This window comes from Eriocheir sinensis, chromosome 12 (assembly GCF_024679095.1).
Source record: "Eriocheir sinensis breed Jianghai 21 chromosome 12, ASM2467909v1, whole genome shotgun sequence".
In the NCBI taxonomy this organism is placed as follows: Eukaryota; Metazoa; Arthropoda; class Malacostraca; order Decapoda; family Varunidae; genus Eriocheir; species Eriocheir sinensis.
This window is the reverse complement of record NC_066520.1, coordinates 13,868,414-13,890,133: the sequence shown is the minus strand read 5'-3', so window position 1 is coordinate 13,890,133 and position 21,720 is coordinate 13,868,414. Positions and strand designations below refer to the sequence as shown.

The following is a 21,720-nucleotide window of genomic DNA, read 5'->3' as shown; positions in this document are numbered from 1 at the left end:
GCCTCACGGTGCAGTGGTTAGCGTTCATAGGCTCATAGCTACGAATCCGCTGGCCCAAGTTCGAATCCCGGCCCGGGCAGTCGGCGTGCAGCTCACCCAGCCGTTCATCCACTCTTTCGGGAAGGTAGTCTGTGGTAACCCGGATGTCGCACTGGTCCTGTGTCCCGGGTTAATGGGTTCTCCCCCCCACCCCCCCCTCCCCAACAGGTTCAAGGGCCAATGTGACGGAGATAAGCACCACGGCCACGCGCAGCTATAGCGTATGCTCCCAACTATACCTTTACCTTACACAAACGAAAATTCAAGGTTTTAAACTGTATGGCCACTTTTTTCAGTATACTTATTTTTTTTTTACAGCAAGGAGACAGCACAAGGGCACAAATTAAGGAAACAATAAAAAAAAAGCCCGCACAAAAAAGCCCGCATAAAAAAGCCCGTTTTATGCTTTTGACTACAAGACATCTGGCTAAAACAACAACCTAACTTTACCTAACCTAACCTAACCAGCAGCCCCTCCCCCCATCCCCCACCAGGACTGTTACGACTAAACAAACAAGTTATCACAGCCCTGCCCTCTGCCACCTCTTTATCTAACACTATCAGGCGCCAAGGAGGTAATTACAAGGCATACATAACCACGAAGCTCACTCCCGAACCTAAGCTACGTAAGGCTGTTTGCTCTCTCTCACCGTATCGATTAAACAAGGGTATGAGAGCAACGTTGTCAGATTGTCGTACTCAGCCGCTTATAATTCCCGACTTCCTACCCCAAAACTGTCTTCTGGGCTCCACTAACGAACCTCATTTATAGTTATCCTTAAAAGAGTTAGATCCTGATGTTTCTTGGCAATAGTTAGGCGTCAGAAACCGGTAAATACTTAGATCCTGATGTTTCTTGGCAATAGTTAGGCGTCAGAAACCGGTAAATACTTAGATCCTGATGTTTCTTGGCAATAGTTAGGCGTCAGAAACCGGTAAATACTTAGATCCTGATGTTTCTTGGCAATAGTTAGGCGTCAGAAACCGGTAAATACTTAGATCCTGATGTTTCTTGCCAATAGTTAGGCGTCAGAAACCGGTAAATACTTAGATCCTGATGTTTCTTGGCAATAGTTAGGCGTCAGAAACCGGTAAATACTATGCTCTGAGTACGATAATCTGGCAACGGTGTATGAGAGTCTGTGGGGAGAGCTAATAACATGACCCAAAGCTCCCTAAGACTGTGATTACTCTGGCCCGCGAGATTGGTTAGGCAAGAGTATTAGAAAGCTTGGGGATGAAGGTACCAATAACAGTATAGGTTAATTGGGTCAGTGGATGTTTGTATTAAGATATTTCATTCACTCCTATCTTTTTTCTTTTTCTACTTTCTCCTTTTTTTATTTTCTACTTTCTTTTCTTACTTTTTTTACTTACTTTTATCTTACTTTTTTATTTTCTTACTTTTTTTTTACTTATTTTACTTTTTCTTACTTTTTTACTTATTTTTCTTTCTCCTTTTTTATTTTCTACTTTCTCCTTTTCTGTCATTCTTCCTCTTCCTTCCTTCATATCCCCTTCTCTCCTTTCTCTTCTTTTCTGCCTTCTCTCCTCTTCTTCCCTCCATATCCCTTTCCTTCATCTCCTCCTTATTTTTTTTCTACTTTCTCCTTTTCTGTCATTCTTCCTCTTCCTTCCTTCATATCCCGTTCTCTCCTTTCTCTTATTTTCTACTCTCTCTCCTCTTCTTCCCTTCATATCCCTTTCCTTTGCTCTCCTTCCACATTTCTCCTTTCTTATCTCTTCTTTTCTACGCTCTCTTTTCATTCATATTCCATTTTCTCTCCTTTCCTAGTCCTTTCACTGTTCCCTTCTTCCACACATCTCTTTTCTTCCCTCTCCTTTTACTAACTTTCCCTCTCTCCTTTCCTTTCACATCCCTTTCCCTTCATATCCCTTCCCTTTTCTCCTCTCTCCGTTTTTACCCTTCCTTCTCTCCTTTCCTTCATATCCCTTCAATTTCAGATCCCTTTCCATTCATATCCCTTCCCTTTTCTCCTCTCTCCGTTTTTACCCTTCCTTCTCTCCTTTCCTACATATTTCCTTCCCTTTTCAATCTCTTTTTCTACCCTCCCTCCTCTCCTTTCCTTCTCTCCTCTTTCCTTCTCTACCCTTCCTCCTCTCCTTTCCTTCTCTACCCTTCCTCCTCCCCTTTCCTTCTCTCCTCTTTCCTTCTTTACCCTTCCTCCTCTCCTTTCCTTCTCTGCCCTTCCTCCTCCCCTTTCCTTCTCTCCTCTTTCCTTCTTTACCCTTCCTCCTCTCCTTTCCTTCTCTGCCCTTCCTCCTCCCATTTCCTCTCCTTCATATACCTTTCTCTCTTCTCCCATTTCTTCCCTTGCTCTCTTCTTCCACCCTTCTTTTTCTGACCCCGTATAAACTAGACATAAATGGATAAACAGAACACACTCAACATTCACAAACAGATTAAACATTTTTGTCTTTATCTAGTCTCGTTCTCTTCGCTCCTATCTAATCTAAAGACAACACACACACACACACACACACACACACACACACACACACACACACACACACACACACACACACACACACACACACACAGCGCCATAGTCCCCTTTCACAAGTCATACGTTTTTTTTTTTTACACAACAGATGATGAAAAATGAAAAAACAATAATAATCTTTTCCCTTTTGCAATCCAAGGACTTAGTTGTTGTTATTGTTTTTTCATGTGGTCAAAAGCATTATCGCTCTTCTCATAATGGTTCGGAGGGAGGTAATTAAAGCCTTGTAGCCCTTTAAAAACAGCTAACCATCCCCTCCCTTCCCTTCCCTTCCCTTCTCTTCCCTTCCCTTCCCTTCCCTTCACTTCACTTTTCTTCCCTTATCTTCCCTTATCTTCCCTTCTCTTCCCTTCCCTTCCCTTCACTTCACTTCACTTTTCTTCCCTTATCTTCCCTTCCCTTCCCTTCCCTTCACTTCACTTCACTTCACTTCACTTCACTTCACTTCACTTCACTTTTCTTCCCTTATCTTCCCTTCTCTTCCCTTATCTTCCCTTCTGAACAACAACAGCAATAACAACTTTTACTACTACAACTACTACTACTACTACTACGACTACTATTCTCATTACTACTAGAAAAATATGAGTTGGTGTGCTGTTATTTGTGGTGGTGGTTGCGGTGGTGGTGGTGGTGGTGACGGTGGTGATTGTCGTGGTGGTGGTGGGTGGATAAGATAGGTAACAGTTCATTCTCTTCCGCACCAGTCAAACACGCCCCGGCCTCCCCGAACATGACTGGCAGCTACCCGACACGTGCAAACAGTCACACGCAGTCACAAAAGTATAGCTGAACCCGAACACACAGAGACACACAAAAAAAGAACAAAACACGGTATCATAAGTCACAAAGAGGGAATACATTGCAAGAGGGAGGCAGCTGGAGATAAGACTCGAAGGTTGCAAACTATCAAGACGTGTTATCTCGTCACTCCACCGAGGCAAAGAATATTAAGAGTTTATGAGATAGGCCGGCCAAGAACGCGACTGTTGACTTAAGAAATAAGTAATGTAACACGGTATGATCCTGTTGTAGTAATAGCAAGCATGCCTCCCTGACGCTGGTGATGGACGGGGAGATGAAGGATGAAGATAAAGCCTGCAGGCACGGAAGGCGTCTCCCAACACTCGCTTGACGCAAGCCATGAGAACAAAGAACCGTCGCTGCGCTAATCTACACCTGCCAGAATGGGGTTTTTTCCTCTAATTTAAGGAATGGGGATGATGCCATGCTGATATCTTATTTCTGAGATAGCACGACATTTTCTGTAATTATTCTATGATTGGTTGTGTTCAAAAGGGAACAAACACTTGCATATATATATATATATATATATATATATATATATATATATATATATATATAGATATATATATATATATATATATATATAGATATATAGATAGATAGATAGATAGATAGATAGATAGATAGATAGATAGATAGATAGATAGATAGATAGATAGATAGATAGATAGATAGATAGATAGATAGATAGATATAGATATAGATATAGATATATAGATAGATAGATAGATAGATAGATAGATAGATAGATAGATTTTTTTATTTTTTTTAGGGGGGGCTGGGCCGGTAAATGCGTGGTCAGCAACCCGGACTCTAGATTAACTCTCTAAATAAGATAAAAAATGGGCTGGGGGGGAGAGGGGGGGTCAGCGTGAGCCAAGCAGGATGGCGCCATTTAAAACAATAGCCTGCGCCATAACGGAATGGGGCCGACCAAAAGGCCCAATCAAGAGAGTCTACTGGCACTATAGGCCGAATGTTAGAAGAAAAAAATTACATATATGTGTTTAGATGATTTTCTTTTCATTCAAATACGCCCCGTGGACAGATGGAATGGTTTTTAAAGCAATAATTAAATTAGTTCACCACAGTCTGTACGGCCTCGATGTTACCATGGCAGCAGGAAAGAAAAAAAGAACGGAAGAAAGGAAACAAGAAAGATTTATAACCTCGGCACTGACAAAATAATAAAACCGTAGTTGTTATTCCCTGCAAAATCAAACCGACCACCACACGAGCAGAGATAAGAAAACAGGGAACAAACATCAAAAGGAACGTCATGACACACACACACACACACACACACACACACACACAGAAACACTCCAGAATTGTTAACGTCGTATTAGTCTTCACCAACAATAATGTGGCTAATTTGTCTCCATGACCCGTTTTTCAAGGCGTGGTTAGTTGGCTTTGACGATTTCCTTATATCACTTTTCACGACTTAGAAAAATGTCGACTATGTAAAAATCCAGCACTTCCATCTAACATCGTCCCAAAAATGGAGTTAATAAGCCAAACTAGCCACGCAAATGACAATAAATACTAATGCGACGTTTTAACCTGGTAGCTGCGGGGATCATGTTTCTTAAAGGCCCCTCTAAGCGAGTAAAATGAGAAAAAATCATCACTCACGCAATCCATTTCATAATATATATCAACGCATTTGTCATCAGTTTATGCATCATCTCTTTTTTGGGGGTTATATCATGGCATAAATTTAGCCCGTCGCTGCTACCGGGTTAAAATATCTGGTCAGCCTTACCCGCGCGAGGGCCACAAGAGCCAGCAGCACCGCCCCCGCCGCCGTCACCGATGTCCGCGCCATGTCTGCTCCTCAATGCTGGAGCCACACGCACGGGCTGAGCCACACACCCACACTGACGCTGCTCCTTCCTTCCGTTCGGCCTTCTTCCTCCCACTCAACTCTATACACGCAATCCTCCGACTGTACTTTTTTCCCCTTCTCCACTTCCCGTTGGTAGATTGTTGCTTGTGGCGTGTTGTTGTTTCAGTGGTTTGGGTGATCGTTGGTGATTGTCAAGTGCTGGGCATCGTTCCTTCCTTCCTCCCACGACCAGGCGGAACGCGAGCACGGTGACCACTGAGCACCAGCAGCGCCAGAGGGAGTGAGGCAGCGAGCGGCGTACAGTCGAGGCACCTGACGATGCCACTCACTAGCGCAACGTCACCCCCCACTCCACCGCGCCGCCCGCTCATTGGACACCCACGGAGGAGATAACACTTCCTTCGTATCGTCTTTTTTTTAATGAGAGAGAGAGCGGGAAAGGTTGAAGGGGCTTATACAGTAATCCTTATTTCCGCATACAGTAATTAGTAATGACGAATGTTTTTTTTTTTTTTGCGCGGTTGTAAAGGTATATAACGGCGTGGCTTAATGTGGGTTTTGTCATGCCGTGTGTGTGTGTGTGTGTGTGTGTGTGTGTGTGTGTGTGTGTGTGTGTGTGTTCACGCCCTCCAAACCATGCAGACGACGTGGTTTACTAATGTTTGCGATCCTGATAGCAATGATAATGATGATGGAAATAATAAAAACACTAAGTGACGTAGTGATGGACTGACTGAGCCCTTCACCTAATTGTTTACGAGGACAGGTATATGTTTTTGTTTTTTTTTAAGGTTCAATGTCTCGTCCTACTTCTCTCTCTCTCTCTCTCTCTCTCTCTCTCTCTCTCTCTCTCTCTCTCTCTCACACACACACACACACACCATCATCATCATCGTCATCATCATCAATGGTCCAAGATACCTAAGTCCCCCCCTCACTAAGAGCTGAGAGAGTCATGCTCTGTCCCATCTCCTCTCTATCTACCTGTCTCTTCACTTCCTCCATAACTATTTAATTGAGAACCCGCTTTCCCTTCCTAGGATATTAAGAAGTGGAGTGGAGTGGTGAAGTGGAGTGAAGTGGTGGAGTGGTGTGGTGTGGTGTGGAGGTTTAGGTCGGCAATTTTAAACACTTCCGGTTCTTACACACAATTATTTCTAAAGGGCAAATAAAAAAGAGATCAGACGCGTCCCCATGAGTGTCTTTTCAGTTTTCACGTTTATGGTACAGAGGCTTTTGTCAAACTACCACCAGGGTCATTAAAACTGCCCATGTAAACACCCAAAACATCTACGAAAGCCTTGTTAAATTGGAGTGGAGTGGAATGCCTGGGAGTTGAAATGTTTAAGAATATGGCTCTTGGACACTCATCTCGAAGCCTGTCCAGTGACCAACCCCCGTCTGTACCTACTAGACTGTTGGCCTTGACCGCACATTCCCTCAGACACCTACGATTATTATATCCACTGAGCGCTAATGACAGACAAACAAAAAACAAATTCCTCGCTGGGGCCATGTTGTAGACCTTATCGAGGAGCGTCAGGCAGGCAAGGTCACCGCGCATCCCCTCCTGTCCTCTTACATAAGGTGCCGAAGAATTGGACCCTTGGGTATGACTTAAGGGGCTTCTTGAGTGGTTCACGAGCTATCACTCCGGGTATATCGACCCTTCACATCGTCATCCAGCGTGAAAATATATGCCTCAGCAGTAAATCATTGGTGCTTCCTGCATATGCTGACTAAGGTATAAAATAAACCTTTGTTCGGACTTATGTATAGTGAGACAAGAGCGTTTCAAGTCTTTATCTACTGGCGGCCACGAGAGAGATAACCGACACTTTTTTATCTTGTTTACAGGTGGTGATGGTTGCTGACCCCAATCCACTTTAACTTTCATAAACCTACTCCACGGAGACTCGGAAATCCCTCCCTTTGCTCAGAGAACCGTACCCTGTGCACCGCTAACTATGCGTAAAGCGAGGTCATTAACGTCCCCTTCCGTGAATTGTCAAAAGGATGTCCAATACCTCGGATATCCGCTTTTGCTGCTCCTGAAGGTTATTGCTGCAGGATCAGAAACACGCGAGGCACTGGCAGGTAGATGAGGAGTGTGGGGACGCGCGGTGGGGCTTTAAATTCCACCGAGGACGTTTTCCATTTAAAGATGAAGGAAAAAAGACTACCAAAGAACATGAGGCGCATGAGCTTGCGTTTGCGATGTGACCATGATGAAACGTTTTAGCCTGCCTTTTTTTTTCATGCTGGCCCCAGTGACTGCTCCACACACGTTCTCCCGCGTCAGGTGACACAACTAATTACCTGTCTGAACGTCCCCACCTGGTGTTCCCACGCATGAGAACAGTCCACCTGCCTTCACGACGGAGATTTGCTGGAGAGCCAACAAACGACGCCGATATGTATTCCTTAAAGGTAAAAAATTGTATGATGAACATGAAATGAATATGAGTACCCTGAGATCGCGATTTTTTTTTTCTTTTTTTTTTTTTGGTAAAGGAGGCAGACCTATGGAAAATAAAAATAAAAGTAAAAGAGGAAGAGGAAGAAGACGAGTACGTAACACTGAAGACACAAGACAAAACAAGACGACTTAACAAGAGATAAACGAACCCTCCCATCCTCGTAACCCCCCCCCCCTTCACCCTCCCCTTCTGCAGCAGTGCCACGTCTCCCCACTCCTCCTCATCCTCTTAACACACCCCAGCAGCCTTCCCCACACTCCCTTTCTCCCCCTACCTCCCCATCTACTTCCATACCCGCAACACCTCCCTATGCCTCTCCCCACACGTCCCTTAGTCTCCCCTACCTCCCCACCTACTCCCATACCCGTAACACCTCCCTATGCCCCTCCCCACACTTCCCTTAGTCTCCCTTACCTCCCCATCTACACCCCATACCCGTAACACCTCCCTAGGCCTCTCCCCACACTTCTCTTAGTCTCCCCTACCTCCCCACCTATCCCCATACTCATAACACACCTCATAATCCCACCCACCTCCCCATATTCCCCCTGCTAGAGAAGTGGTCTGCCCCTATACTTACTACATCCCCCTATCCCCCTTCCTTCACCCCAATCTCCCCTCCAGCAGCAGTCCTTACCCTCCCCACCACAACATCTATCCTTGTAACACCCACCAATACTCCTCTCCACCCCCCCTACACCTCTACCCACACACACATACACACGCACACCTGTAATCTCTCTCCTCCCAGTCCGCTGATGATATGAACACAAGTGGCGCGATAAGACACCTGAGTGGCTCGCCGTCGCTTATCGCTGCCATCTGCTTATCACGATTACGATCTCGGGAGGGTCAGGCCACAGGACGGGCAAGAAAGAGTTCCGCCTACCTGACACGCAAGTTGGGAGGACGAGAAATTGTCAAGACACATGAAGGGGTTTGTTCCCCTCCCCCCTATAAGCCTTTTTTGCTCCAGATAGACTCGAGGTCATTGAAGCAGGGATAAAAAAAACAGGATCGAGTAGTCACGTCGAGACAAGAAGACGAGGGATACACAGGGTGAAGAAAGGGTCGCTGCCTCTCTGAACCTTTTTTTGCTCCCCATAGAGATTAGGGGTCATTGCACCATGCATAAGGAGAGGGTCGGGGAATTACGATGGGAGGGGACTGAGTAAGATGAGGCTTAACCGACGGGAAAAGGGGGGTTGTCTTCTAATAGGGTTCTTTGCTCTCCTGCAGACATAGCAGAGGGCTGCTTTACCACGGTTGAGGAGCAAAGTCAGAGCACTGGCAGACCGGGCAGAGGCAGGGTATAGCGAAAGCACAGGAAGGGGTTGTGGCTCCTCTACAGACACTAAGAAAAGGTCCCTGTATCGAAACTCACGGAACAAAGGCAGAGTCATAGAGGGAGACTGGAAGATAAGGCACTGTATAAACACATGCAGGGAAGGCTGGTTGTTCCCTTAGATCCCTTTTCAGCTGTTATCACTCCTTCTAAAGACTTTAGAGAATATCGCTGCAACAAGGCGACAAGGCAAGGAGTCAGGATGGGAGGAGACTTGAATATGAGACACGGTACAAACACATGCAGGGAAGGACTGTTGCCCTCCCAGTCCCATACCCCTATGCAGCTGTCTTTGCTCCTTCAAATGATTTATGGCAAGGTCGCTGTATGACACTGCCAGGAGACAAGGCAAGGAGTCAGGAAGGGAGATATGGTTAAACACATGCAAGGAAGGACTTTTACCCTCCCATACCCTTCTGCAGCTGTCTTTGCTTCTTCAAGAGATTAATGACAAGGCCGTTATATGATACTGCAGGGAGACAAGTCAAGGAGTCACTTTGGGAGGTGACTGCAATGGGAAATAAGGAGATAAAACATTGTATAAGCAAATGCAGAAAAGGATTATTGCCCTCCTATGCAGCTGTCTTTGCTCCTTCAAGAGATTTATGGCAAGGTCGCAAGACAGGTCAAGGCGTCACATTGGGAGGAGGCTGGGAGATAAGACATTGCACAGGCACATGCAGGGAGGGCATGTTGCCCCTTTGCATCCTGGCCTTTTCTCCTTCCAGAAACTTACGAGAAGGTCGCACTATGACGCTACGAGGAGACGGTCATGGCAGAAGGAGGCGGGGTGATAAGCGAGATCTTTATCAAACCCTGTGTGGCATTGACTTCAGGCCACTAATTAACCTGCCGTTGTCCCCCACCACGTGAGAGCGAGCTGAGAAAAACCCGCTGCGATGACTTCTTTCATACTGAGTGAGGGAGTTGCTAGGGAAGGGATGACAGAAAAAGTGGAGGGAAGCAGTAACATGGGCTCGCTATTTCACTTCGTCACAAGTATCAAAATATATGAAATCAAAACAAAACACTTACCTATTTAATCAGGAAAATAAAAAGAGGGTGATAAAAGGCTCCAAATAGTAGTACTTCAATACTCCTACAGGTATCAAAGCAGGTTCTAGAGAGCATTAATAACTACCATCCATAAATAAATTAACAGCTTTGGGTATTGTCTGGTGATGGATATAGAGTGCTAAAAGTCAGTATTAGCAGTAGGCACATAATGAAAAAGTGTATCAGACTGACCTGGAGTTGATCTTACTGCTTTAGTGTTGAAAAAAATTATTGATTAACCCACAGGGAGTATGTAAATCCCTCTAACCCTCCTGCTTCTAATCTCCTGATATTTTTTCCATCTTCCTAAATACAATCTTCATTATAAACAGGCAAAAATTGGTGGGCGGGGGGAAAAGAGAGAGAGAGAGAGAGAGAGAGAGAGAGAGAGAGAGAGAGAGAGAGAGAGAGAGAGAGAGAGAGAGAGAGAGAGAGAGAGAGAGAGAGAGAGAGAGAGAGATTTACATAGATTTACATAGAAAATCAGACCACACAGACACACTGAGAGAGAGAGAGAGAGAGAGAGAGAGAGAAAATCTAATTAAAGCCTACACATGTTAGATGGATAATGTGTGTGTGTGTGTGTGTGTGTGTGTGTGTGTGTGTGTGTGTGTGTGTGTGTGTGTAGAATAGGCCTTGGTGACTAGCACACACTTCACTGAGGGTCATAGTTCTTAAGAGGGGTGACACACACACACACACACACACACACACATACAGCCCATGCAACTCCCACCACAAAGCAACGCTGAGGACACGCAATCCATGAATCACACAATTAACATCCACAGTTGCCGAGGTGCGTCATAAGAGCCTTTAAATACCCGCGTCACATGGCCCAATACACCCTTGCATGACAGTCCTTAGACAGCTATGTGGATGGAGGGGCAAGGAGTTACTTCTGACATTTCATGAAAACAAACACCCAAAAGCCCACTCATTAAACACTTCATAAGTATTCTAACATCTCTTTAATTCTTGATAAGGCCAACAAGATAATTTCCTTTTTCAGAAACTTAGCATATGGCATAAAATCATTTCTTTCTTTCAGGTTTACTGGATCACTCAAAAAAATATTCTGCCTTCTTTTAGGTTCATGACCTAATTCCAGAGAAACTAAATGAATGTACGTTATTGAGTCGATTATTGTCAATTTTTCTTTAGTTCCACCTTATGTATAGCGACTCATTGAAGACACAGACTGAGCTGAAATGAGCACTGCACATGTTATACAAATCTCTAAAAAAAAGATACCTCTAAATCTAAGACATCTACAATTTTTTCTCTCTCTCCCTGATATTCAGCAAGGAAGTTCATCTACTGTTAATACCACCACTACTATTACTACTTTAAAAACAACTACAACTACATGCTTCTGATGATACTATAAGGAGTGAATGATCCTTCTTTCACTATGACCATAATGAAAAGAGGTACACACACACTAATTTCCATATCATGCATCAGGTAAGTTGTACATTTAGTTGAGATCAGGGAAAATTTGGAACAGTAACAAAATGAATCATAAATTGGTGATGTTTGCAACCCAAAGACATTCCATCACTTACGTTTTAATGGAGTTGTGACTTGTGGGGTCATGGAACCGTGTCCTGCAATTCACTCCTCAAATCATCCTCACCCTCCACCTCCGTGTTGTCCTCGCCTGCATCCATACTTTGCTTTTCTCATGTCTTCCTCCTCACCATCCTCACATTTATCCTTAAGACTAAACCAAGAAAAGATCAGCTATAGCCAATAATAATCAAGTAATACCAAATAGACACAATTCTTAATATTTAACCCGGTAGCAGCGACGGGCCAAATTTGTGGCTTTACCGTGAAGCAGCGACGGGCCAAACTTGTGCCATGATATAAACCCCCCAAAAATAGATGATACATAATCTGATCACAAATGATTTAATATATATTATGAAATGGTTTGTGTGAGGGGTGATTTTTTCTCATTTTTCTCGCTTAGAAGAACCATTAAAAAACATGATCTCCGCTGCTACCAGGTTAAATAACAAAAAAACAATAGTATATCAACTTTAAAATATATAAGCATGATCATTTTTTCTCTCTCTCTGTTTCAAGATCTGTGCTTCAGTTCCCTCTGTCAGTACCTACTTTCAAAATAACACTTACCCATATAGTGCATGACTCACCCTTAACATTCCCTAATGCCTTGTTTATCAGCTTCCTATCACACATATCACTCACTCTGAAAGCTACGTCTACAAAGGCATTTCCAGTCCACCTGATTATAATCTAAATAAATTAATACCCTGTACATTTTGAGAGGATCACACCAAGGGACAATGAGTAATCAAAACTTGTTTACTATATCACATTTGTATAGCAGCCACATCCACCCTTTACATCTAACCTTGATACAACAAAACTATAGCAGCTTGTGGCACCTGTCCTCCTTTTATTGTGTTCCAGTGTACCAAGGAAATCTTTATTATGCTGATGTCTTCATTTAAGAGACAAATTAAATGTGTGAACTTTTTTCCACTTTCCACGCCTGTAAATCATCCAAAATTTCTTCACCTCAACCTTCCCATTCTTTCCTCTATCATTCACTGAGCAATACATGCACACCCACACATGCTTCACAATGGCTATCTTATCTGCCATCCACACTATCCTAGAACCATGCCATCCATGTCCAAACTAACTGATGTAATTTTTTTTGCATCAGCACTGAATTCCCACATAAAGTGTAGTGAGAGTAGTGAGACTATAGAACAGCACACAAGGTCACAGTAAAATCAACAAATATATTTATATAACAAATATATTACATTTTTACAATTTGTACACAAACTTTCACATATAAACATCTTCACATTTAAGCGTGCATTCAGAGACAGAGAAAATTAAGTAAATAAATAGTTTTTGTTCCACTACAAAAGAAAACAATATAGTTGACTTACTCCTTTTAAAATGGAGAGAATGATTCAGACACACAAATACATACACAAACCCTGACACACACTAATCATCCTCTGGGGTCTCTCTATCATAACAGACATGGGAGGTGTAGATATCAAACATGAGGGAGATGGAGTTATCATAGAGTACTCTGAATTTAGTGGGCAGGAGGTAGAAGTTTACGAGCTGTGCTGGCGGCCACACCAAACACTCTGCCACATAGAGCCGCCACCCCTTCTGCTGCACGTCCGAGACAAACTCATTCACACCACCACCCCGAAACACTCCCAGGGAGAGGAAGAACACAGTGAGGCACAGAGGTGAAAACAGCAGCTGATCCACAAGCAGCTTTTTCAGTACCACTGCCATTGAGCGACCTGGCAGGCGGCGGTCCAGGAGCAAGTACCTGAAAGGGAGCAGAGGACAGTCAGGGGCACAGTGGCATAGTGGCCTGACCTTGGCTGTACTACTCTTTGTAGTCTTGATTTTCCACATTTAAAGGGTCCACAGATCAGTAACAAGAGCTGCCAGACATTACACCTCAGAGGTGCACAGAGTACTGGTGATGGATGTTGGATGCCCAAGGAATATATAGCCTTTGAAACAACACCTCCTTAATGTCTATGTCCATCTTGTTGGGCTCAATTTTTGACACATGTGGAGCCTTTGAAAACCAAGAGGGAGAGATATCAAGTCCCAATTCTTTTTATTTTTCCACTATCTTCATGTGGCCTAGTAAGTTCTACAAGTAACTGTTTTATCATTTAACTCCTTCCATCTCACAGTGTCATCAGGGCACACTGGCTCAATCCTAGAATCCCTGGCATGCCAAATGCAAACCACTGGTAAACAGCAGGTATATGTTGCTTCCAAAATCCATGAGAAATAGGTCTACTCTTCAATAATTTACTCTTTAGAGAGGACATGGGCCATCTTTGCATCCCATTTATAACAACACTATCCTGGGTGGAAGGAATGGCCAGCACTTTAGTAATGAGCCAAAGATATTTCCCATTGGTCCAAAGAATTTTTGGCCTTTCCTGCATTTGCATGGTCATTACAATAGTGTGGATTCCATATAATACACAGTTTCAAAATTACTGTACCTACTTTATGTTCAAAATTGGTTGGAGGTTGTCTATTTTTGGCTGGACCACTGGAATTCCTGAGTAACCCATGTTGCACCCTTGCTCCACCTCAGAGGAACATCAAGCACCCATACTTACCAGTGGTGGCAAAGTGCGCCCACAGTCACCCCGGTGCAAGTCATGTGGCGCGTCCGAGCCCTGTCCCATGAGTGCTGCCGCTGCCGGACAATGTTGTGCTGCTGCTGAAGGACATCACCCAGGCCTGCAGGAAGATGAGGATCTCACACATGCAATCAATACACTACCTCTCATGTCCAAGAAGAGCACTTTTATTGTTAAAAAAGAAATCAAATGTCAACGTTTCAATCTGCATCCACTTCGGTTACACAGCTGACATCTTGCCCACTCCTTACACTAATTACAAAATATAGACAACAATATTCATAAACACACTGAACCATACTTCTCAGTTTATAAGTTATACTTTTTCTTACAAAAGGGGGACTCAAAAATCTCCTGTGCCTTATGCACCAAAGGTAATAAGCCAATCTGAAATCTGCATGTAAGCAAATCTGTACCTATATACCTGATAATGTGAATGAGATTGTGACATTTGTTGCAAAGAGATGTTTATTGAATGCATTCTTGATGACCCTCCTGGTTGACGTGATGACAGGCGACTGGACGATCCTCCGCAACACCTCAACACCTCGCAGCATCACTAGCTGAAAGAATCAGATCACTCACTCTCTGATCTTAACATGAAAAATTGGCATTTGATTCTGACAGGAGATTAATGTCTTGAAAGTTCAGAGGTAATAAACAAACATGAAGTGAGATCAGACAATAGAGTACATACAGGCTTAACACATCTTCAACAGGTGAAGCTCAAAAGACTTCCTAGGTACTTAGTTCCCTTGTGAAAGGCATTTCTAGTTTGGGATGCAAATCAGATATTACTTTCTGATATCAAATCAATTTTAGAGGTGCTGAGTATGGGTTTGTGAACTACCCATGGAGTGGTGAAAACCTGTGAGGATGCTGGGGTCAACTAGAAGACTTGTCCCTTACTTTTTATTGAAGGAGGGGCTTTTTTTTCTTTTTTTTTTTTTTTACAGCACAGAGCAACTCAAGGGCAACAAAAAAGAAAATGTAGAAAAAAAAGCCTGCTAACTGTTGCTCTCATGTAGCAAAAAGTATAGAGTGACAAAAAGAGAGGTTAATTTTGAATGGAGAGGTCATAGACAGGAGGAAATACAGACGAAGGGAGGCTGTTCCAGAGTTTACCAGTGAAGGGGATGAAAGAATAAAGATGCTGGTTAACTCTTGCATAAGGGGTTTGGACAGTATAGGGATAAACTTGAGTAGAAAGTCATGTGCAGCGGGGCCACGGGAGGGGGGGGAGGCATGCAGATAGCAAGTTCAGAAGAGAAGTCTGCATGAAAATGTCGATAGAAGATAGAAAGAGATGCAACATGGCGGCAGAATTTAAGGGGTAGAAGGCTGTCAGTAAGAGGAGGGGAGCTGATGAGACGAAGAGCCTTAGACTCCACTCTGTTCAAGAGAGCTGTGTGAATGAAGCCCCCCTACACGTGAGATGCATACTCCATATGAGGGCGGACAAGGCCCTTATTATGGAAAGCATCTGTGCGGGGTAGAAGAACTGGCGGAGACGACACAGAACGCCCAACCTCGAGGAAGCTGATTTAGTGAGAGAGATGTGAAGTTTCCAGCTGAGATTTTGAGCTAAGGATAAACCGAGGATGTTTAGTGTTGAAGAAGGTGACAGCTGAGTGTTGTCGAAGAATAGGGGATAGGTGTTTGGAAGATTGTATCGAGTTGATAGGTGGAGATATTTGGTTTTTGAGGCACTGAAGGACACAAGGTTCCTTTAACCCAAATCAGAAATGATAGCAAGGTCTGAGGTTAGGCGTTCAGCAACCTCCAGTCTGAAGTCTTGCAATTCCTGTTGAGAGAGTCTTCTGTTGAAAGAAGTTGAATGATGCAGAGTAGAGTTGTCAGCATATGAGTGGATAGGACAGATTTTTTTATGGAAAGATCATTGATGAATAACAGGAAGAGAGTGGTTGATAGGACAGAGCCCTGCGGGGCACAACTGTAGATAGGTTTAGGGGAAGAATAGTGACCGTCTACCACAGCAGAGATAGAACGGCCGGAAAGAAAACTGGAGATAAAGGAACAGAGAGAAGGATAGAAACTGTGTTGACTGACCTGCCCATTGTTTCATTGTTGTACCTTCTGAAGTTAGATTGTTTCCTGGAGGATTATTGAAGAGAGGGTAGCCTACTAATTTTGAGACACTGACTGCTTATTTCTGGACAAAATATGATGCTTTTTATTATGGAGATAGTATTTTGGGGGGAAAACACTAAATGATTGACTTTTCAATGCCTGTTGTGCACCTGCCACCCCTTTGCTCCCACCTGTTACCACTGGCCTGTGTAGTAACCCCCCCCCACGCCACCGCCCTGTCCCGTCCTACGCTGCGTATATCTGCCGCCCCACACTGCATGCCGAATAAATTTAAACTAACCTAACCTAACTTAACCTGACATAACCTACCTAACAGGAGGTCTTCGCCAACTACGACCCCCTTCACCCTCCTTCTATTTTCCGGAAGTCATTTGTTACTGCACTCAATTCAGAGACCAAAAAATAATCCATGTTGTAGGTATAAACTTCGCAAGAGGTGGCTGCCCTCTCGTCAGTAATACTCATTTCCAGGGACAATTTACAGTTCTACCCAACCAACGATTTTCTTACGTGGTTCATGTTTATCTGGTGATAACTGTAGTGTATAGCATGATTTTGTATATGTAAATTGACCGTTTCCTGCCCCAGGGTGGTGACCTGGCACTCCCGAAACCCAAGACACACACCCGGGACACATGACTTTGCTGGCATTGATCATGGGTGGCCTTGGGCGGGTCACACACACACACACACTCACACACACACACACGCACACACACACATTCATGCCTATCATAACAGTTTTTACGCCCAACAATTCATGGCGAGCCACAAAAAGCAAAATTAAAATTGGTTACCTATACACGTCATTATCTCGCTTCCCACCGTACGAAAAACTATTGCATCGTCATATATGTAATCTACTAACCCTCAAGCCTCCCAATAAGCAGTGAAAAAGAATGTAAAGATAAAAGAAATGTTAACATAGCCCCAAAATGCTTACCTAAGAGGATCGTCCAGCATGGCTTCTTGGAGGTCAACAAAGGCCGGGTACCATCTTCACCCACGTACTGTTTTCTTCTTTTTTCTTATATATACAGCAAAGAAGACAACTCAAGGGCAACAAACAAACACAGGAACAAAAAAGGCCCTCTAGACGCTGCTCCATTAAAATAAATAAGAACGAGAGGCCAGAAAAAGAGGTCAAATTCATGTGTAAAGGTTATCTAATTACTCTCTTCTTTGATATGTGTACTCTTATTTGCCTACATTTACACATCACACGCCGTTCAAAAGTACTTATGGCCATCCAAAAATAATAAAAAGGGATGGAGTGCTGCACCCTTCCTTTCCGTGGTCTTTCATAGTTCAGTGTTCATTCATCGGCTCATGGAATTCTCTCATCTACTTTATTCGCTTCTCCCTTAATTTTCCAGCGTCATGGGTGTATCTGAGTTATAGAATACCTTAGGATATGAATACTCTTCGGTTTAATATGCTGCACTGTGTTGAATTACTGTAATGATGATAATACGTAGATTTTGAGGAGCTGAGTAAGACTAGCTATTCCGCACCGCCAAGGGTTTACGCAATCAGTGACGCAACAGCCACGAGATTTACATAGATTTACATAGATATTCAGACCACACAAACCCTATGCTGCAAACTAGGTGGTCTCCTAAGTGAATCTATATTAATCAGATGGCACCAGAACTTAATTTGCATTTCTACCTTAGTAAATATTAAATGGAAAGAAGTGTCGGTCGAGCTTGCTTGGATCGTGTTGCACAGGACCACAGAAGGCGGTAGCTTTCTCCCAAATTGATTGAAATTAGATTTTGCTTTCTCCATTCTCGCACTACAATATTGGTGAAGAAAAATTTGGTGGTCGTTTACACCTAAGTTTTGTGCCATTATTTCTCGTTGGCAAAGTGTCATCGATTATGAACAATTTTGAATTGTCCACATTCGTAAAGCCATTGAATATTTTAAAATATTCAATCATTTTTCCTTGGAGGCGACGTTTCTCAAGAGAGAACATATTCAGATTTAGAGCCTTAATTTTCGTCGTAAGGTTTGTTGGGCAAGGGAGAGATCATTTTTGTTGTTCGACGTTGAATACCTAATTTAGGGATGCCCTTTGCAAGGTGGGGAGAGAGAGAGAGAGAGAGAGAGAGAGAGAGACCGTGTATGTGTGTGCGTGTTGCTTGGTTGGATTGTCGGATTGCGACTTTGTGTTCCATATACGACTCAGACGGAGCAACATTATTATAGCCTACCACTTGAACTACGGAGATGAGCACCGAGGCCACGCGTAGATATAGATGATGCCCTCAACTATACCTAACATGCTATCTCTCTCTCTCTCTCTCTCTCTCTCTCTCTCTCTCTCTCTCTCTCTCTCTCTCTCCAGGTAGTATAACTCATGGTATAACTCATCCTTGCAGTTAATGGCTCGGACGATTCAGACTCTTCCTACTTAACCATAAATATCGCTATAGGATAAGAAATGCATGGCTATTGACAGACCTTGGCAGCACTTCCCTTCCCTTGGCACGCGCTGGGCAGGGCCGAGGTGAATTTAACATGTATTATTCCTGACTAGCGCACGGAAGGTAGTTGTTGAGATTCTTAAATGATCATGAATGTCCACTTATTGTTGTTATTGCGTGCCTGTTACGTCTTGGTAGGTACTCACTCCCCCCATCTCTCTCTCTCTCTCTCTCTCTCTCTCTCTCTCTCTCTCTCTCTCTCTCTCTCTCTCTCTCTCTCTCTCAACATGTCCTCATAACCTTACTTTTATATTAAACGATGCAAGTTTTCGATACTGGACGCTTGTCAACACACACACACACACACACACACACACACACACACATGACGAAGATGAATAACAAAATACCAGTTTCCAGAATGTGGGTTATGAAGATAAAGCTCACAATCCTCCCCCCCCCCAAAAAAAAAAAAACGGATACAAGCAAACAAACAAACAAACACATTCCTATTCCATTCGTGTACTCGCCTTGGACAGGTCAGCTGACAGATTTCACAGTCCCTTCCTCCATGTTTCGATTTCTTCCTCCTTTCCCCCTTGTTCCACTCCCACTCCCCTTCCCCTCCACCCCATCCATCCCTCACGTGCACAGAGGAGCGGGTTCGGGTAGAGTTACTCAGTGTACGAGGTGTTAGTAGATGAGGTGGAGGTGCTGGTGGAGGCGCTGGAGGTCTGGATCTACAACACCAGGGAGGATGTGCGGAGGGCGAGGCGAAGGAGGCGTGATGGCATTGTTACATTAACCTGAGGCCGTGAAGGAGTCACACCCATGGCTCAGGTGGGCGTGTTACCTGTGCTCCGTGACATGTTGGAGCGACCGTGAGGAAATGGAGGGCGTGTTTGCCATTTTGTATACGCACTGTTTCAATCAGTAATCCTAGAAAGAAAAAAAAATGTGATGGTGCAATAAAAAGTAAATATTGTCAAACTAGAGACTGATGATGTAACTATTTTTTGACAAATTTTCGTATTGTTTTTCTTGCGTAAGTCCGGTGCGTACACATTTGCGAACAAGCCCTGCGTGTTCCTTCGTCTTTCTGCCTAAGACTAAATAATGTAGAGCAAGGCAAAAAATGGCCCAGTGGAGAGTTTTCGCTGTTATTCTATACTGCGTGTTGCCAGGATCGGTCCCAAGGTGATGATGGACATGAAAATTGCAAGGCTTCATTCTGATAACATACGTGTCCAAGCAGCCGTGTGGTGAGGTGCAGAGGGAAGATATGAGTTAAAACCTCCCCCCCTTCTTGGATTGTGGGAACCAACTTGTCAAATGGAAAAGTCGCTGGATTGTCGTGGCCCAAAGTCGGCACAGTGTGAACGGGGCTTAAGGTAACAGTGGTAACATAATAATTTACAATGCATAAATTAACTAGAGTGTTCCATCTGTGCTGTGACAATTTAAAGGAAAGCACTTTTTTTATTCATTACCTCGGATCCCCACTAAAATAAAGATTTTGGTCGATTTCCATATGAACTATCTGATAAAACACTAAACTGATTCTATACTGGTATGATATATATCGAAGTAATCCTCTGAGTTTCGTGTCAAAAGCAACACTTAAACTTCCACACACCCTGTCGTTACCTCCAGTCAATGGCCGTGCCTTTCATTCTTTGTGGCGGTTCGTAAAATACATCGAGAGCGTGATAACTGAGCAGCGGCCTTGGCAGCAAAGATTATATCATTAGCATCCGAGGAAGTGGCTCGACGTCACTGTACGCAACAAAAGACCTTTACGGTAATATTTTCCGTTGGGCAGGAAGAGGCGGTGAAGTGTCCTTTATTCAGACGCAGCACAATACGCACTTTTCTTATACTTTTCTCGAATTCAGTGAAGACAGTTTTGAATGTACGATTTTCAAAGTATTCTGCAGCAGGTTCTACTACTACTACTACTACTACTACTACTGCAGTCAACATCAACACTAATCTTCCGTCTCTCTCCTCGACAGGACTACTTCACCTCGTCTCAGCACAGCATCGCCACCGTCGGGCTCACGGTGACCCCGCCTGGTGAGTCTAGTCACTCCAGTGTGTAGGACCTTGAACTACTACTACTACTACTTCTTTTTTCTACTACATAAAAGATACCTCCACCCATGTTTATTTTCCCGACACATAAACATGGAGGCCTCCATAGCTTGTAGGTCATTAGCCCCAACTCTGTTCGCTTATGACTGTGGCATCTAACCATATCAATAATACTACTTAGCACTAAATCTATACATAACACCTTATCATCTATTACGTCTAGATTTCCCTTTCCTTCCCTACTACTACTACTACTACTACTACTACTACTACTACTACGAGCTACGACTACACATTCTCCTAAATTTTTTTTTATTCAGGCCCACACGCTTTCAGGTTGTCATCGTGAAAAACGCTGCTCTTGTGAAAAATGATGCAGAAGATACCGAATACCGGAAGGATAATCAATCTTGGTCAGAGTGTATTGATATCCCAGTCTTGCTAAGCCCGCGCTGCGCCCTGGTGCTTCCCTTGATAGATGGTGAAGTTCGGTGAAGAGACGGAATTTTTTTTATTTTTTTTTATTTTTTTCACTGCCACTCAACCATCATCATCACTTGCCTGTCGTCTCACCACCACTACCAGCTCTCTCAAGTCCCGACCACTACCATCACCAACACAAAGGGGGATCTTCTACCACTCAACCACTACCACCAACAACAGCACTACCAGCTCCATCAACCATTACCAACACAATGCCCCCATCTTCCACCAACCACTTCCCCTTCCCCCTCACCTCCCTTCCACCTTCAGTAGCTGTCGTGTGTTATTTAAGTAGCTAGCCTCCTTTC

At 43.7% G+C, this 21,720-nt stretch overlaps 2 protein-coding genes across 2 annotated transcripts in view; both read right to left on the bottom strand.

The window, feature by feature from the left end:
• Positions 1–5,523, bottom strand: part of LOC126997448 (NPC intracellular cholesterol transporter 1-like) — a 30,164-nt gene extending 24,641 nt beyond the window's left edge. The window contains exon 1 of the mRNA XM_050858544.1: positions 5,140–5,523. Within this exon, the coding sequence (XP_050714501.1) occupies positions 5,140–5,202 (63 nt within the window). The 5' untranslated portion in view covers positions 5,203–5,523. The remainder of the gene's footprint in view (positions 1–5,139) is intronic.
• Positions 5,524–12,886: 7,363 nt separating this feature from the next.
• Positions 12,887–17,509, bottom strand: LOC126997447 (mpv17-like protein 2). The gene is made up of 4 exons (XM_050858543.1): positions 17,347–17,509; positions 14,716–14,854; positions 14,268–14,391; positions 12,887–13,447 (listed from the first exon to the last, which is right to left on the bottom strand). The coding sequence occupies exons 2-4, from the start codon at positions 14,846–14,848 to the stop codon at positions 13,105–13,107; spliced, it is 600 nt and encodes a 199-aa protein (XP_050714500.1). The 5' UTR covers positions 14,849–14,854; positions 17,347–17,509; the 3' UTR covers positions 12,887–13,104.
• Positions 17,510–21,720: the final 4,211 nt, after the last annotated feature.

Coding starts and splice junctions, on each gene's coding strand:
- LOC126997447 (XM_050858543.1), bottom strand. CDS start 14,848: ATGCTGCGAGGTGTTGAGGTGTTGCGGAGGATCGTCCAGTCGCCTGTC. Junction 14,392..14,715: donor AATCTCATTCACATTATCAG/GTATATAGGTAC, acceptor ATCTTCCTGCAG/GCCTGGGTGATGTCCTTCAG. Junction 13,448..14,267: donor GGCGCACTTTGCCACCACTG/GTAAGTATGGGT, acceptor GCTCCCTTTCAG/GTACTTGCTCCTGGACCGCC.